General features: G+C 40.4%; 1 protein-coding gene across 1 annotated transcript; it reads right to left on the bottom strand.

The window, feature by feature from the left end:
• Positions 1 to 297: 297 nt before the first annotated feature.
• Positions 298 to 1207, bottom strand: LOC134209719 (uncharacterized). The gene is made up of 3 exons (XM_062685736.1): positions 982 to 1207; positions 472 to 921; positions 298 to 410 (listed from the first exon to the last, which is right to left on the bottom strand). The coding sequence occupies exons 1-3, from the start codon at positions 1205 to 1207 to the stop codon at positions 298 to 300; spliced, it is 789 nt and encodes a 262-aa protein (XP_062541720.1).
• Positions 1208 to 15891: the final 14684 nt, after the last annotated feature.

The raw sequence follows: 15891 nt of genomic DNA, 5'->3' as shown, positions 1-15891 counted from the left end.
TTTGTAGCTACCACTAATTAGGATGCTTTTTCTCCTATTTTTGTGATATGATGCGTCGAAAATAATGAAAATATTACGAAAAATAAATTATAACAAATTTATTGATTTCATATTCCGGATGATACAGATATTTTTCAGTTTAGAACGCTTACCAAACATCTTATTCTTTTCCTCAAAATAAAAAAAGTACAATTTTTTGACTACATCAACGTTAATCTGATTAAAATAAAATCAACTTCACGACATGTTAAAATTATCGCTGATTCCATGGAATCCTTAAGAAGAAATAAAATTGAATTACCGCGAAGCGTTTGCAATGACCCTTGTCATCAGGCGGCCTGCGCCTTTGTAGCACACGTTAGCTGCTACAGCATCATCGCGTAGGAAAATACGGCGCTCGTATAGACGTCCTATAAACATAAAATAATAATATTACTAGATTACAATAAAACCAAAAGCTAATCTACATACGTTTTATCCACTTTACTTTCACCGGGTCCAGTTGTATTTTTCCTGTTTCTCTGTTCACTTCGTGGTTCATGGAGGGCATATTCTCAGAGGACCCCATATCGCTTTTCTTTGGACGGCCGGAAGGATTGTTTGATAAGCGCCCCGTTACTGAGCGTCCAACCAAACCATCTGGGAATAACTTCATCAGGAGGAACTTCAGGAACAAATAGTCGCTGTCACCAGCTTCATGGGACAATCGTATTAAAACTTCACAATCCAGAAACCCCTCTTCCTCCTCATTAAATGGCTTCTCTGGCCTTGGTAGAAGTTTCGATGTTAGAGAATCTAACAGCCTCGAGTTTTGAGCTTTTAGCTGAGCGTTCTCTAAAAGCAATGCATCCCTCTCTTTCCGCAAAGATTCCATCGAAGCTTTATGTTTCTCAACCTCGTCAGACTTTCCACAAGAGCAACCTAAAAGACAAACAAATAAATTAATAGATGAACCGTTTTTGAATTGGAAATAAAAATCACCTGATTGAGCATCCATCACAACTACACCCGGTGACGATGCGCATAGTGGATTGGCATTCTCGTTCAGGGACTCGATACGTACGATTTGGATCGTATTATCATCAACATTGATATCAGAGACCGACGGAACTGTCTCCCAATCCTGCAGCAACTGCTCAATAGATCGTCGGCGGCCATAGGTATGCAATAGTGGCCCCAGAGTTGGTACAACCGATGTTTGACTCATTTCAGCATCAACCTCTTCGGAATTTTTTGCTCCGAGAGCGTGATCATTTGTGCACCGGAAGGTCCAGGTGGAAGGTCAATTGACTCCGCTTCGTTTTGTTGCTATAAGTTAAATTTTAAATAAAACTGTATTAGAGAAGAACACTAATCTACGTCGTGCTATTTGGGGGAACATTTGTAAGAGTCACACAAAAAGCAAAAAGATGGGATCAGGATGTAAATTTGTCCAATTTTGGCGTTATGTTAACGGATCCTTCTTTAGAGGTTATGTTTACCTTCAGCTCAGGAATCGTTTGGGCAACGAACCCTGCGTTTTTATTCGTTGCCTTTTTCAAAAGATTTTTCTTTGCCGCATTCAACCTTCTTCGAGCCATCTTTTGGTACACTATTTAACAATTATACTGTTTAACAATTATAATATTTAACTTTTAGATGAAATAATAGAATTACTGTAAAACTTCGATGGCGATATGACATGTGGTCAACCGAAAAATATCGAAAAATATAGAGTTCTAGGGATGCCTCTTATTTTTTCATTATCGAATATGTTCGAAAATACAAGATCGATTACCTTTATTTTTTTAATCGATGAAATAAAATTTGGTATGAGTTTAGATCGGACAAGTGAATTAAGCAAGTCGCTTGACTTGAACGTCAATTAAAAGTCTACACACTTTAGTTCAACTCACTTGGACGAAAAAAAAATGTAGCCGGGGAGAAGGTTGTGACTTACGCTGGCGCTGCGCACCGAGCTGCGGACTATTGCCTCTGGCCTCCTAGGCAGAGACCTGAACAACCCACTTCTTGCGAAGGGGTTTTCGCCTACACTACTAGGGGCCATCCAGAAACCACGTGGTCATATTTTTGAAGATTTTGCGTGCGTGCGTGCGCGGGTATATGCAAATTAATGGATACATTTCTCGGAACGTAGCATTATATTTTTTTACGAAATAACAGAAAGGTTGTATTCCATCTCTTGGATTTTTTATATGTACATAGTATGATATCTCACAGAGTGTTCCCTTTCCCCGAAGACATTCAGTGGTTCGCAAATTGAGAATAATAACATTTTAAATTTGAAGGGATGAAGGCAAATCTGCATACAGACACCTGAAATTAAAAGGTTAAAAGACTATTATTCTTCCATTTACTTCCATTATTAACTTTTTTATGTATCAACAAGCAGATACGTATTTCGTTTCCTACTTGGAGTCGATAACAAACACTGAAGAAGTTTCCAAGTAGGAAACGAAATACGTATCTGCTTGTTGATACATAAAAAAGTTAATAGTGGAAGAAAATGGAAGAATAATAGTCTTTTAACCTTGTAGCATTTCCCCTAAGACGCTCTAAAATAATTAATCACCTGAAATTATCACTCAAGGAGTGGGGTTGACGCGGTAGGCCGAAGACCAGACCGCCGGACCCACTAAACCCACCCAAATTACAGAAGGTTACTTGAGTTACCCTCTCTTCTAATGCTCTGTTTCCCCCGCCATCTTTTTCATATTGGTGATTTTCGAACTATTCCCGTGAAAATCCACGTCTTTTTCTTCATATAAACACAGCCCATTTCAGAATTGAAGCAGCGTAAATCATGCTAGTCAGTTCAGCCGTTCAAAGGTTATATTGCTTCAAAGGAAAAGCAAATTCATTTTTATTTATAAAGAAAATATACAGATCTTTATATTATTTATTAATTAATAATATAATCATTAATAACATAAGTAACATCTATTCGTTTTCAAAGTATATGGAACTATAACTATTTAATAAATGCCAATATATTCTACCTATTTTTTTATAAAATTAGACACACTCTCTGTGAACAGATGAAGACTGTGCTGAAGTCGGCAATTAGCTGGCAAATTATTCCAAATGTTGACGGCTCTATGTCGATAAGAATCTTTCAAATAATTAGTCAGGCATCGTGAAACAATCAGTAAGGGCGCTCTTGTTGATCGCCCATACGTAAAAAAGTTCTCAATGTATTTTGTGGAATTATTTAGAATTTTGTAAGTTTGGGTGCAGGTACGCAGCTTAAGGTGAAGATTATTCGTACAACCTAACAGCAAGTCTGCATAATTCGATATATGATAATGCTTTTTTAGATTAAAAACATACCGAGTAACGGCATTAAAGGCTAAATTAAGTTTTTTTAAGTTCCTCTGTGAAAAAAGTCCAAAAAGAACATCACCATTGTCAAAAATAGGTATCACTTGTAATATGGCCATTTTTTTTTCTAATATGTTGTGGTGTAGAGCATGATGACTTTTCCTACTTTCTGAATTAACTTGGGCATTCCATTCCAAGGAAAAGTCCATAATAATACCAAGATTTTTAACTGTTTCAGAATAATAATGTATAAAATCGTCCTAACTTTCACTAACAATATTGCAAATATAATAGATATGTATTTTTTCCCATTGGTCTCGGAAAATTTAATCAAATGCGTGATTTTAGATTATGTTTTGGTCTGAATGGTTCACGTCGCAATGTCGAAAACACCCTCTGACGATTATGTAATATTAAGGTGATTATAGAACGAAGCCCGTGGTGAATTTCAAATTCACCACAAGTTTATCTACATACATTTCAAAAAGCCCAAATCTGGCGGAATAGTTTTTGTACAGTGCTGAAACTCAAATTATGATTATTCAGCATAACTAAGCAAACGATCTAACATTATTTCAGCCCCATACGCGTTATGGTTCTTTGATCTCGTGCGCATGAAAAAAATATTGGAAAAGCACGTGGCTTACAAAATGGCCGATTTCTGGCTTCATTCTATAATCACCTTAATAGCACTCACGTTCTTACTGCAAAGAGCAGAGCGAAAAAAAATTTGTTAGGGAATCAGAGGCAACGGAAACTGTCAAAACGTACGTAATCGTATCCATTGTGTGGGGCTCTTTAGAACGAGCCTGTGACAAGGGCGGTGTCATCATCATCCATAGACATAGACCGCTGTCATCATTGAAAAGTAGTATGAAAAAAAAATTGTGCCCGGGACATCCTGGCTACGATTTGGCGATGGGCTAAACAATAACATGACAGTAGCCTGCTTTAGAACGAAAGTGCTAACGAAGTGCGACATATAATCCTGATTAAAAATAAAATGCAAAATCGATTTTTCTCACATCGATTTACAAAAAATATGGACATCCCTACAACTTTCTACAACAAGAATAACATTCAATACGTATGTACAATACAAGGTACGCTCCTACTAGAAATGACATTACAACAGTGACGTCACACGACTGAATGCAAAAGAAATCCATAAGCAACCGCATGCATTATAGACTAACGCAAAATGGACTCCTCCAAGAAATTATGACGTTTGAGCATAATGAACGCAAAATGAACTTTTGTTCGAGTGGACGACCCGCTCAAATCTCAAAATCCGTCAGGTGAGTGAATTTGATGAACCCCTGCATAAGTCTATCTCGGTTTATTCAAGCGCCGATATTGGTGACGTCATATTATGTTTACATAAGTATGTGGATTGCCTTGTTCTCCATATACCGTGACATCAGCTTCTACCAGCAACGGTTTTATTCATTTTTATTAAATTCTACCCTCAAATTTAGTTATTCAGTTAATTAAGTTCTATTATTTTTACATCTGATAAAGCGTATCTCTCAAAGAGTAAACGTTTTAAAATGAGTGAACGGCGTAATAAACGGCATTACTTTTTATCAAACGAGTATGACAACAAGAAATATATACAGAAGGTTTGTTTCTATACAAATAATAACGATCAAGTTTGTTTAAGAATAAATAATTTTGAATATATATTTCAGAGGAAGAAGCCCAAAGCAAATTTTTACTTACAACCTGAGCTGGAAAATTTCAGTCAGCTTGAAATAGTGACTCCCAAAGCATGTGCGAAAATGGTACCGGACTGTGTAGCTGAAAAGTCTTGTAAGCAGGATGAAATATCTTTGATTGGAATTCAAAGTGCGAATAGTGACTCCAATGCCGATGAAGACTTATATCAGGAAGGAACAGAGTCATCAGGTGATGAAAACGGGACGGAAGCAAACGAAGCTGATTGCCCAGAAATAAATCTCAGTGAACGATTCATACTCAATGAGGTATGCTTTCCAAATAAATATTTATAGATAACCGGTAAATGTCGTATGTTGTAATAATTATGCTCTTCTATAAAAATTATACGAAAGTCTCTTTTTTCAATGGCTTCACATTCCAAATGGGAACTTAAATTAATTTTCAACTTAGTGTGTTATTAGTTAATAAAAAATTGAACATTGTTTTGAGCTTTTAGTGGAATGTCTTCTTTTATTATAAGACAGTTTTAATACAAGTGAGTTTATAAAGTTTTTCTATGCCTGCCATTGCATGAGTTTTATCATGTGTGGCAGGAACAATGGATTCACAATGGGAATCGAGAATGATTCTCTCCAGAAAATATCCTAGACCGGACAGATAATCAAACTATTAATCTTCATTGACAATCCTATGTCTTTACTTTTGATTAAAACTGTTCTATGTTACAACAATTTCGACACCTAAGGCGGTGCAACATATTTTTAGTTTCAATGCTCAATGTAATTGGTTGTTTTTCAAATTGATTCTTATTTTTAGGGATTTGTTGACGGAAGCGCATCGCTGAAATTCAATTCCGATTTGACCGCAGCTAAAGTCCGTTATATGATTCTCAATTATTTCATCAAGCATCGTCTCACGCAAAAAGCTTTGGTAGATCTCCTAAAAATGTTCAATGTAATGGCAGGATCGAAATTATTTCCAGAATGCTTCGAAGCATTCAATGCATTTTTTCCTGACCCGTACAACTATTCGAGGGTATACTACTGTACAGAATGCCAATGTAGACTTGGAAAATCTACGCCAACCAAACATGATGTTTGTCCGATCGCTGAATGCGGTGGTAACAAATTTGATTTTTTCATAACCCTTCCTATCGAGCAACAGTTGAGAGAGACAGTGATTAAATATCGTAAGGAAATAGCAGATTACGAAAAATATGTCAGAAGTGAAAATATCAGCGACATCAACCAAGGAGAAGTGGTAAAAGAAATTCGGGCTAAAATCCAAGGGAATGTTATAACTTTGTCAGTTAACACTGATGGCGCGGCTGCATATCGCTGGAGTATAAATAAGCCTTGTTATCCTATATTTGTCGTCGTTAATAATTTGCCACCCCGTATTCGTTTCGATAAGAATAACTTGTTGATGGCCGGCATCTGGTTAAGTAAGGGTGAACCGAATATACCTCTTTTCTTTAAAGAGTTCTGCGAGGAAACTATAAAACTGAGCAAGAACTTCTCCGTCGAATCTGATGTATATAACGTAGTGCTCGTCCAGAATTGCTTGGATTCTGTTGCAAGACCAAAACTTCAAAACTCTACTCAATTTAATGGTAAGTTTGGATGTTCGGTTTGCTATCACGAGGGTAAGCTTGTTAAGGGCAACCAGATACGTTATCCATCCAAAGCGAGCGACAACAGAAATCATGCTGAAACTCGTCTTCTGATGATAGAAGCACACAACACTGGGACACCCATTAAAGGAATCAAAGGCCTTTCTGTATTCTTAAGCGTTCCTCATTTCGATATAGTAAAAGGTATATTTCTTTATCATTATGCATTTGATTGTACTAAATTTTTATTTTGTAGGTTTTCCGCCGGATTATATGCATTCAGTTTTATTGGGCGTTGTCAAACAATTATGGGAACTATTTACGGCATCGTCAAACCACACCAAACCATACTACATCGGGCACGAGATGTCGGTAGTCGAGAAAAGAATGATGAACATCAGGACACCTAGTTTATTTCCACGGTATCCCGGAAAAATCGAGGACATGAAAAAAAATAAGGCAAGCGATTGGGAGAACATGTTGTTCCATTACTTTTATCCATGTTTCGTCGGGATCTTGCCAAAAAAGTATTTGGACCACTTTATGCTGCTATCCTCAAGTATTTTCCAGCTTCTCGAAACTAACTTAACAGAAAACATGATCGCAAAACTTAAAAAACAGTTACAGGATTTCGTTCGAATATTCCAAAAACTATACGGAGAGGAGAACATGTACTTCAATGTTCACGTGTTGACTCATTTAGCAGACTGTGCAAAATACTTTGGAGCCTTGTGGAACTCATCACTTTTTCCATATGAGAATGGGAACGGGATGATTTTGGGATTCAGAACGGGAAATAACCATCCAGTTGTGCAAATAACGAACAAATTTATTTTGAATCGTATTTGCCACAACCAATCTTTTTTTGAGAACGAATTGATTAAAGCGTGGCATTCTCAACTTTGGAGCAGTAGATCTAGCCGACGTTTCAAATTCAATCCAGAATGTGTTTTTGAATTGCCTGATACACTACATATCGATGAAACAATTTCAGAACGAGAGTTTAGTCAGCATGGCAAATTAATTTATGAAGGAGTTCAGTATTGCTCTTGGGAGAGTTGTAAACAATTGGCTTACGATGATTCTTTCATAAAAATTGGGACTGAATTTTTCAATATTGAAAATGTACTAGTCGATCGGAATGATAAATACTATATAATTGGGAAAAAATTGTACACAACCGAAATTTTCAAAAACATGCATTCGTATAAAAATAGCACTGAGCTCCATCTTAAGTTAATCCAGCAGCAAATTCGGCCGTGTGTTAGAATTTCTGTTTTAAAAGGCAATAGTTGTGTCCAATACATTTCAGCATGCAAGCCAAACACGCAAATTAATTAGAATTGTAAGGATCAGTCATGTACGTATTTCATAACATAAATTATAAAATGAACACTGTTTATTTTATCTTGACTTATTTCTGAGGATAACAACTGAGAAATTAATTAGTTACCACATAACAATTTAATTTGATAACAAGGAAATCATAATGAGTTCTAGATAACAAAATCATTTATCAAGGTGATATCCAACGTGTTATTCTACTTTGCCCGGGTAGTGGTCCCATTATAGTAAATCTCATAAGAAAACAATGGGATTTGCCATAATAGGAACCAACATTACTTCAACTTATCATCATTATGATTACTTGTAAAGTTGCAAATCCCACATCCGTATCCGGTCAAACCTGTATACACAGTTGAATTATATAAATTCGACGCAGAGGCCCGTGGCAAGCAACTAGCGGATGCTGCACGGATCGGCAAAAATCATTGCATTTATGCAAATCCATTAAATTGCATAGATAGCGCATCCCCTGCGCGCTAAGCCTGCGACTGTGTTGCACTATTAGGCCCGATTTGCCCAGAGTGTGGCGAGGCGGTCGCATCAAAAAGCGACGCAAAGTGAATAATAGAAACGACCGTCACTTTGCGCTGCAGTTATGTATCGTTGATACCTCGGCAATTGCATTGCAACTATTCTAAAACAATACGTGTTCCAAACCTCTATCTATCGGCGAGCGAGCACCGACTAGCCAGCCGCTGCTGCAAGCGGGAGGTTTGATTAGAAGGAAAAATAAAATTTGCATCAATAAATGCACTTGAGCCAGCGACATTCGAATCGGTTGCATGTGCCAATTAGGAAGGGATGCTCAAATGGTTTCCTTCTGGGTTAGGAATATTTTCTATAAAGTGGTAAAAAGTGAGAAGTTGAATGTGAGTAGTGACATAAACAGAAGCAAGGAGTAAGAAGTGAGATATGGTAATTAGAAAGTGAGAAGCGAATGGTTGAGTAATGAGAAATGAGTGGAGAGATATAAGACAAAAAAAGAAGGAAAAAGAAAAAAAGGAGGAAAGAGAATCTCGTTTTTATTTCCCGAGCAGCACAAGTCAGACAAAAATGGTTGCAGCAATGCTGGTTGCTGCTCAGGTTCTCGTTCCCAGGTCCACACTTCTTCCTACTCCCCTCTCGCAGCTCATTTCTCACTCCTGCAGAATGGTGGGTTGACATCAGGGAAGGAGCGCCCAACAGAGCTCTGGTCCCCACAAGTCCCTATCTCACGCTTCCACGGGTCGTCCGACAAAAGACCGCCAGCTAAGGTTTGTGTACTTAGCTGGTAGTGCAGCCTGGGCACTGTTGTCCTTCTGACATCAGCTGAGTGAGAAGGTACGCCTCGAGCGTCTGTTTACCAGGAGGTGCGGCTCAAACAGCGTCTGCCTGGTACCCAGCGGCTGATCAACGAAATGCTGTATTGCGTTAGCTATACCTAAGGTGGCAGCCCCACCAGCGCGATGTAGGTAACGCGACCCCGGTAAGGTAGCTTACTGAAACCTCTCAAATACCACGAAAAATGCAGATAGAAGAAAAAGAGAACGTTATTTTTGGCAACCGACCCGGCAACGAAATAAGGACTATGATTGGAAACTCGGTACTTGGAATGTCAGGACCCTAAATGAACCTGGACGAATGAGCCTTATGGCTCGTGAACTGCAGAAGGTTGGAGTGAACGTGGCCGCTATTCAAGAAATCCGATGGCCCAGTTTCGTCACTTTTCTTGTCATATGGCCAGGCCAACTACGCAGTATGTACCGCTGAGATGACTCCTAGATATTGAGCGACTTCAGGAATACCTAAAGTCACTTAATAGCTTGGAATCGAGAGGAAAGGAAGAAAGCGTGGACCTCCCGTACCAAACGCTTCCAATAATATAGATACCTAATAAATGATAAAAATCGTGCACGAGTTTTTTGTATGATGTATATGAGCGTGTATGTGTATATCTGTATGTGTGTATATGAGTTTGAATGTGTGTTTATATGTCTACACTGATAGACAAAGTATTCGTCAAGTTTTAATAGAGCTACTATGAAAACATGACGAACACTCATGTCCATCAGTATATGTATGTATTTGTGTATATGTATGTGTGTATAATGTGAATGTGTGTGTGCGTTTGTGTGAGTGCGTGCGTGTTAAATTTACGGATTATCAAAACCTTACCTCTCCTCAATAAATCTGACGCTGAACATGTTTGAGCATTTACATAGCCTTGATCGCTATATTAGCAAGGGCATTGCCCTTGATAACAATCGATCAGCCCTTGCAAGCACAAACATGCGCACGTCTTCCGGATCTGCAGCACTTTTTTATACACTACACATTTGTTTCGACCGCGGTCACTGCACTGGTTCTATTGTTCTACTTTTAGGCGAATTACCGCACAAAAGTAGAGCGCAAAAACCAACCGCACTGGAAGACGGTCGAAACGAGACTCCCTGAAAGCACTCCTGGAGACACCCAAATGGTAAAACTTGCAACCAGATAGACCATTGGTGGATGGGCGCCATTTCTTGGATGTTATCGATGTGCGGACATTCAGAGGTCCGAACATTGACTCTGATCACTACCTCGTTGTCAGTAAAATTCGATCACGGTTGCCAACTGTATCGAACTTAAGATCACAGCGAACGATGCGTCACAATATCCAGCGATTGTCGGCGGAAGGAGTATCGGCTGAGTACCGCCAGAAGCTCGACGAACGGATAAGTGCAATCAACGTTAGCGACAACATCAACGATCTATGGGAGACGACCCATAGAGCGGTGAGCAGAACAGCACGAGAAGTTGTAGGCACTGCACAGAGGCGACCCAGGACGGGTTGTTTCGATGTGGAGTGTCAGAGAGTGACAGACGAGAAGAAAGTTTCCAGAAGCCGGATGTTGGTGTCGGGTATCCGATCGAATAGAGATCGGTACAAGGAAGCAAGAGCAGCCGAAAAACGAACCCACCGCAGGAAGAAGAAAGAATATGAAGAACAAGTGATTAGCGAGGCGCAGGAAAAAATGGAGCAGAACGATATGCGGAGGTTCTATGAGCTTGTCAATGGCGTGCGGAGAAAGACAGCACCATCTCCCGTCATGTGCAACGACCTACAAGGGAATTTGCTGACAGATAAAACCGAAGTGGCTGCCAGGTGGAAGCAACACTTCGAGACTTTGTTGAATAGTGGAAGTGACGGTGCATCGGTGAGCAGAATAAATATTAGCGACGATGGACAAGCTGTGGAGTCGCCTACACTAGATGAGGTTAAAAAAGCTGTTAAGGAGCTGAAAAACAATAAGGCTGCGGGGAAGGACCAGCTCCCGGCTGCACTTATCAAACATGGCAGTGAGCAACTTTATGAAGTTCTGCACCATATTATGTCGAAAATATGGGAAGACGAGGAAATGCCTGATTGCTGGTTGGACGGCCTCATTTGCCTTCTCTTTAAGAAAGGGCACAGACTGGAGGAATAACGAGGAATAACCCTCCTTAATTCGGCGTACAAAATTATGTCCCGTATTCTGTTCAACAGATTGAGACCGCTTGAAGAGTCCTTCGTCGGCGAATACCAAGCAGGTTTTCGTGAGGGCCGATCAACGACGGATCAAATGTTTACCCTGAGACAAATCCTTGATAAATTCCGGGAGCACAACTTGCAGACACATCATCTGTTTATTGATTTCAAGGCGGCGTACGATTCAGTGAAACGGAATTAATTATGGCAAATTATGCTTGAACATGGTTTTCCGGCGAAACTGATACGGCTGATTCGTATAACGTTGGACGGATCGAAATCAAGTGTAAGGGTTGCGGATGAAATATTGACGTCATTTGTTACCTTAGATGGATTAAAACAGGGTGATGCACTCTCGAATATACTGTTCAATATAGCGCTCGAGGGAGCGATTAGGAGAGCTGGTGTGCAAAGAAGCGGTACCATTATCACAAAATCGCATATGCTCCTGGGATTTGTGGACGATATCGATATTATCGGAATTGATCGCCGTGCCGTGGAAGAGACTTTTGTGCCTTTTAAGAGGGAGACAGCGAGGATTGGACTCATGATCAATACCAGCAAAACGAAGTACATGGTCGCTGGCAATCAACGTGGTGATAGGTAGCGAAATAATGCTGGATGGTGAAAAATTTGAAGTGGTAGAAGAATTTGTGTATCTTGGAACATTAGTGACGTGCGATAATGATGTTACCCGCGAGGTGAAAAGGCGTATTGCAGCTGCAAATAGGGCTTATTACGGACTTCGTAACCAGCTTAAGTCCCGTAGTCTGCAAACGAAAACAAATCTCGCGCTGTATACTACTCTGATTTTTCCGGTGGCTTTATACGGCCATGAGACATGGACGTTAAAGGAGGCTGATCGGAGAGCTTTCGGAGTGTTTGAGCGTAAGGTGCTCCGGACAATACTCGGCGGTAAACAGGAGAACGGTATCTGGTGGCATCGCATGAATCACGAATTGTACCAGGTGTATAAAGGGCTGGATATTATTAAGCTTATACAACACGGCAGACTACGGTGGGCTGGTCACGTTGTTCGTATGCCGGAAGAACATCAAGCGAAGATAATATTTAGTAGAGAACCCGGAAGAGGCCGCAGGCTTCGTGGATGGCCGCGTACACGATGGCTTTTTGCAGTTGAGGAGGACCTGAGGGCGCTCAATGTTCAGGGCGACTGGAAGCGATTGGCCCAGGATCGAGTACAGTGGAGAAGGATACTCCATTTGGCGTAGGTTCATCGAAGAGCTGTAGTCCATCAAGTATCAAGTACTTCTCACTCCTCAATTCTCACTTCTCATTTCTCACTTCTTACTTCTTACTTTTCTCTTCGCACATTTCGCTTCTCAGCTTCCTCTTCCCATTACTCTCTTTTCACTTCTCAAAATTTATTTCTCACTTCACACATATCACTTCTCACTTCTCATTTTTTTACTTTACACTTCTCCCTTCTCACATATAACTTCTTATATCTCACTTCTGACGTCTCATTTCTCACTTATCACTTTTCCCTTCTAACTTTTAACTTTTCACTACTACTTCGCATTTCGAATTTGCCACATCTGACTTCTCATATCCAATTCCTGACTTCCCACTACAGTCAAACATCCGTGAGTCGATGTTCTATGATTCGATATCGACTCATGGAAGCAAATTATGTCATATTAAAAATATTTTCTGGGTCACTGTGATGGTCCCTTCAAACAGCTTTCCGCAGATTTTCTACTCCACATCACGATATTTCCATGAATCCCTTCAATATCGATTCATGGTGGTTTGACTGCACTTTACACTTCGAATTTCTCACTTCTCATTTTTAACTTCTCATTTCTCACTTCTGTCTGTCTATTTCTCACTTCACATTTTTCACTTTTCACTTCTTATATCTTACTTCTCACTTCTTATTTCTCACTTATCACTTTCCACTTCTAAGTAACAATCTGTGGGATATCAGGATTCCGTTAGTGACAACAGATTGTAATTCCATAGCCGCTGAGAACCAGTCGCAATATGTTGCATGTAAGTCGTACCGCACTACTTGTATGAAAGTCGTTCGTATCCAGCTTTTTATTATTTCAGCAACGGATCTACTATGGTATGTACATGGTGTGTATACAGATTCAGATTTTATAGAAGTTACTATCATAGCAACCTTAGGAACTTGCTTCACAATGATACGTCAAAAATGCTCACTTTCTTTTCCAATTTTCCATTTGTTTATTATTTATTTATTATCAGGCTACGGCCGGAGTGGCCTGTGGTGCACATAAAAGTCTTCTCCATTCAGCTCGGTCCATGGCTGCACTTCGCCAACCACGCAGTCTGCGGAGGGTCCGAAAATCGTCCTCCACCTGATCGATCCACCTTGCCCGCTGTGCACCTTGCCTTCTTGTTCCCGTCGGATCGTTGTCGAGAACCATTTTCACCGGATTACTGTCCGACATTCTGGCTACGTGCCCGGCCCACCACAGTCTTCCGATTATCGCGATGTGAACGATGGATGGTTCTCCCAACAGCTGATGCAACTCGTGGTTCATTCGCCTCCTCCACGTACCGTCCGCCATCTGCACTCCACCATAGATGGTACGCAACACTTTCCTTTCAGAAACTCCCAGTGCGCGTTGGTCCTCCACAAGCATCGTCCAGGTCTCGTGTCCGTAGAGAACTACGACACGGTCTTATAACCCAACCAACACAAAATCGCATATGCTAGCGAATAAGTGTACAAGGTGGAGGCGATATAGGCGCATTCCTCCATTTGACTGCGTGCAAAATGCACGTATATGGCCTCCACTTTGTACACTTATTCGCTATGATATACGATCTTGTGTTTACTGGGAAGCGTGTTGTAGATAGTTAGTTTGGTACGGCGGCGAACTCTTTTCGATCGGAGCGTCTTACGGAGTCCAAAGTACGTACGATTTCCAGCCACTATGCGCCTCCGAATTTCTCTGCTGGTATCGTTTACGAATTAAGTAAGTACACGAATTCTTCAACCACCTCGATTTCGTCACCGCCGATAGAAACTCGTGGTGGGTGGCTTACATTGACCTCTCTTGAGCCTCTTCCTATCATGTACTTCGTCTTCGACGTGTTGATGACTAGTCCAATCCGTTCAGCTTCGCTTTTCAGTCTGATGTAGGCTTCCTCCATCCTCTCAAAGTTACGTGCCATGATATCAATGTCGTCGGCGAAACCAAATAACTGGACGGACTTCGTGAAAATCGCACCACTCGTGTCAATCCCTGCCCTTCGTATTACTCCCTCCAAAGCGATGTTGAATAGCAGACACGAAAGACCATCTCCTTGCCGTAGCCCTCTACGCGTTTCGAAGGGACTCGAGAATGCCCCTGACACTCGAACTACGCACATCACCCGATCCATCGTCGCCTTGATCAACCGTATTAGTTTATCCGGAAATCCGTTTTCGTGCATTAGCTGCCATATCTGGTCCAACAATTTGTTTATGCACATTCATTTTATTTAGAAAATTTTTGAGAAAATTTAATATATATTTATCATTTTATATGCATGTTCATTGCAGACTCTTGCCAATAATTAAAGTTGAAATTCAGGCTGAAGAATACATTTGAGAACTACAAAGTATGAAAGAGACGAGCCTGGAATTGAACCCATGACCTCCTGCTTATAAGGCAACAATAATAGTCGGGAATGCAGATTTACTCGATTTACTTTAAAAACATCTGAGATTCTTTTTTCCAGGTGTGGCCGACCCAGATCTACTTCCAAACCCGAATTTCAGTTCATCGGCTTCTGGTGACAATGAGGATGCATCTCGTTGTTTGAGATCCAGTTGTGAGGCCCCTAGGCACAAATTATGTACCGCAGGCACCTGTTGATGCACACATGCAGCCGTTGAGTGTTCTCCACTGATACACACAATGTTTCGCTGGCGTAAAGCAGCACAGATTTCACAATAGAATTGAAATACTCGCAAAGGCAGCCCTTGCTTTCTTGATCCGTGCGCTTATGTCGATCTTGGTCGGACTATTCATTTACAATTTTGATGCTCAGTACGGTAAAATGATAGTTTTAGTTTTAGGGCGCTTAGAGGCCTGTGTACGCATTATGAGTGGAATTTGAGTCAAAACGGTACATCTAAGCTGTCATGGCATATCAGGTAAGCCCACAGCCACAACTTTGTAGGGAGTGTGCGATGCCTGCACATAGTTTCTACTGACTTTAAAAAGTGACAAAGATATTCCTTCCAGACGTTTTAATTTATTTTACGTTTTAATTTATCATACGTGTTGAATTAAAATGTTTTCATATCGATTTCAATTGACATATGAACTGTTGCTAGTTCATGAGATATGAGCACTCCTAGTTCCATCCCCTTAGTGACACCGGCAGACCCATTTGTGTTGCCCGTTGTAACGCCTGGCTAGGAACCGGCATCGACGATCGACGAAAATAGAATCAG

The sequence above is a fragment of the Armigeres subalbatus genome, chromosome 2 (genome assembly GCF_024139115.2).
Source record: "Armigeres subalbatus isolate Guangzhou_Male chromosome 2, GZ_Asu_2, whole genome shotgun sequence".
Classification (NCBI taxonomy): Eukaryota; Metazoa; Arthropoda; class Insecta; order Diptera; family Culicidae; genus Armigeres; species Armigeres subalbatus.
Note: the sequence above shows the minus strand (reverse complement) of the source record. Positions and strands in the feature narration are given on the sequence as shown.

Excerpts from the sequence above, each read along its gene's own strand:
- LOC134209719 (XM_062685736.1), bottom strand. The coding sequence starts at position 1,207 with ATGAGTCAAACATCGGTTGTACCAACTCTGGGGCCACTATTGCATACC. Across the intron at positions 922-981 it reads TGTGATGGATGCTCAATCAG|GTTGCTCTTGTGGAAAGTCT; the intron begins GTGATTTTTATT and ends TTTGTCTTTTAG. Across the intron at positions 411-471 it reads GAAAGTAAAGTGGATAAAAC|GACGTCTATACGAGCGCCGT; the intron begins GTATGTAGATTA and ends TTATGTTTATAG.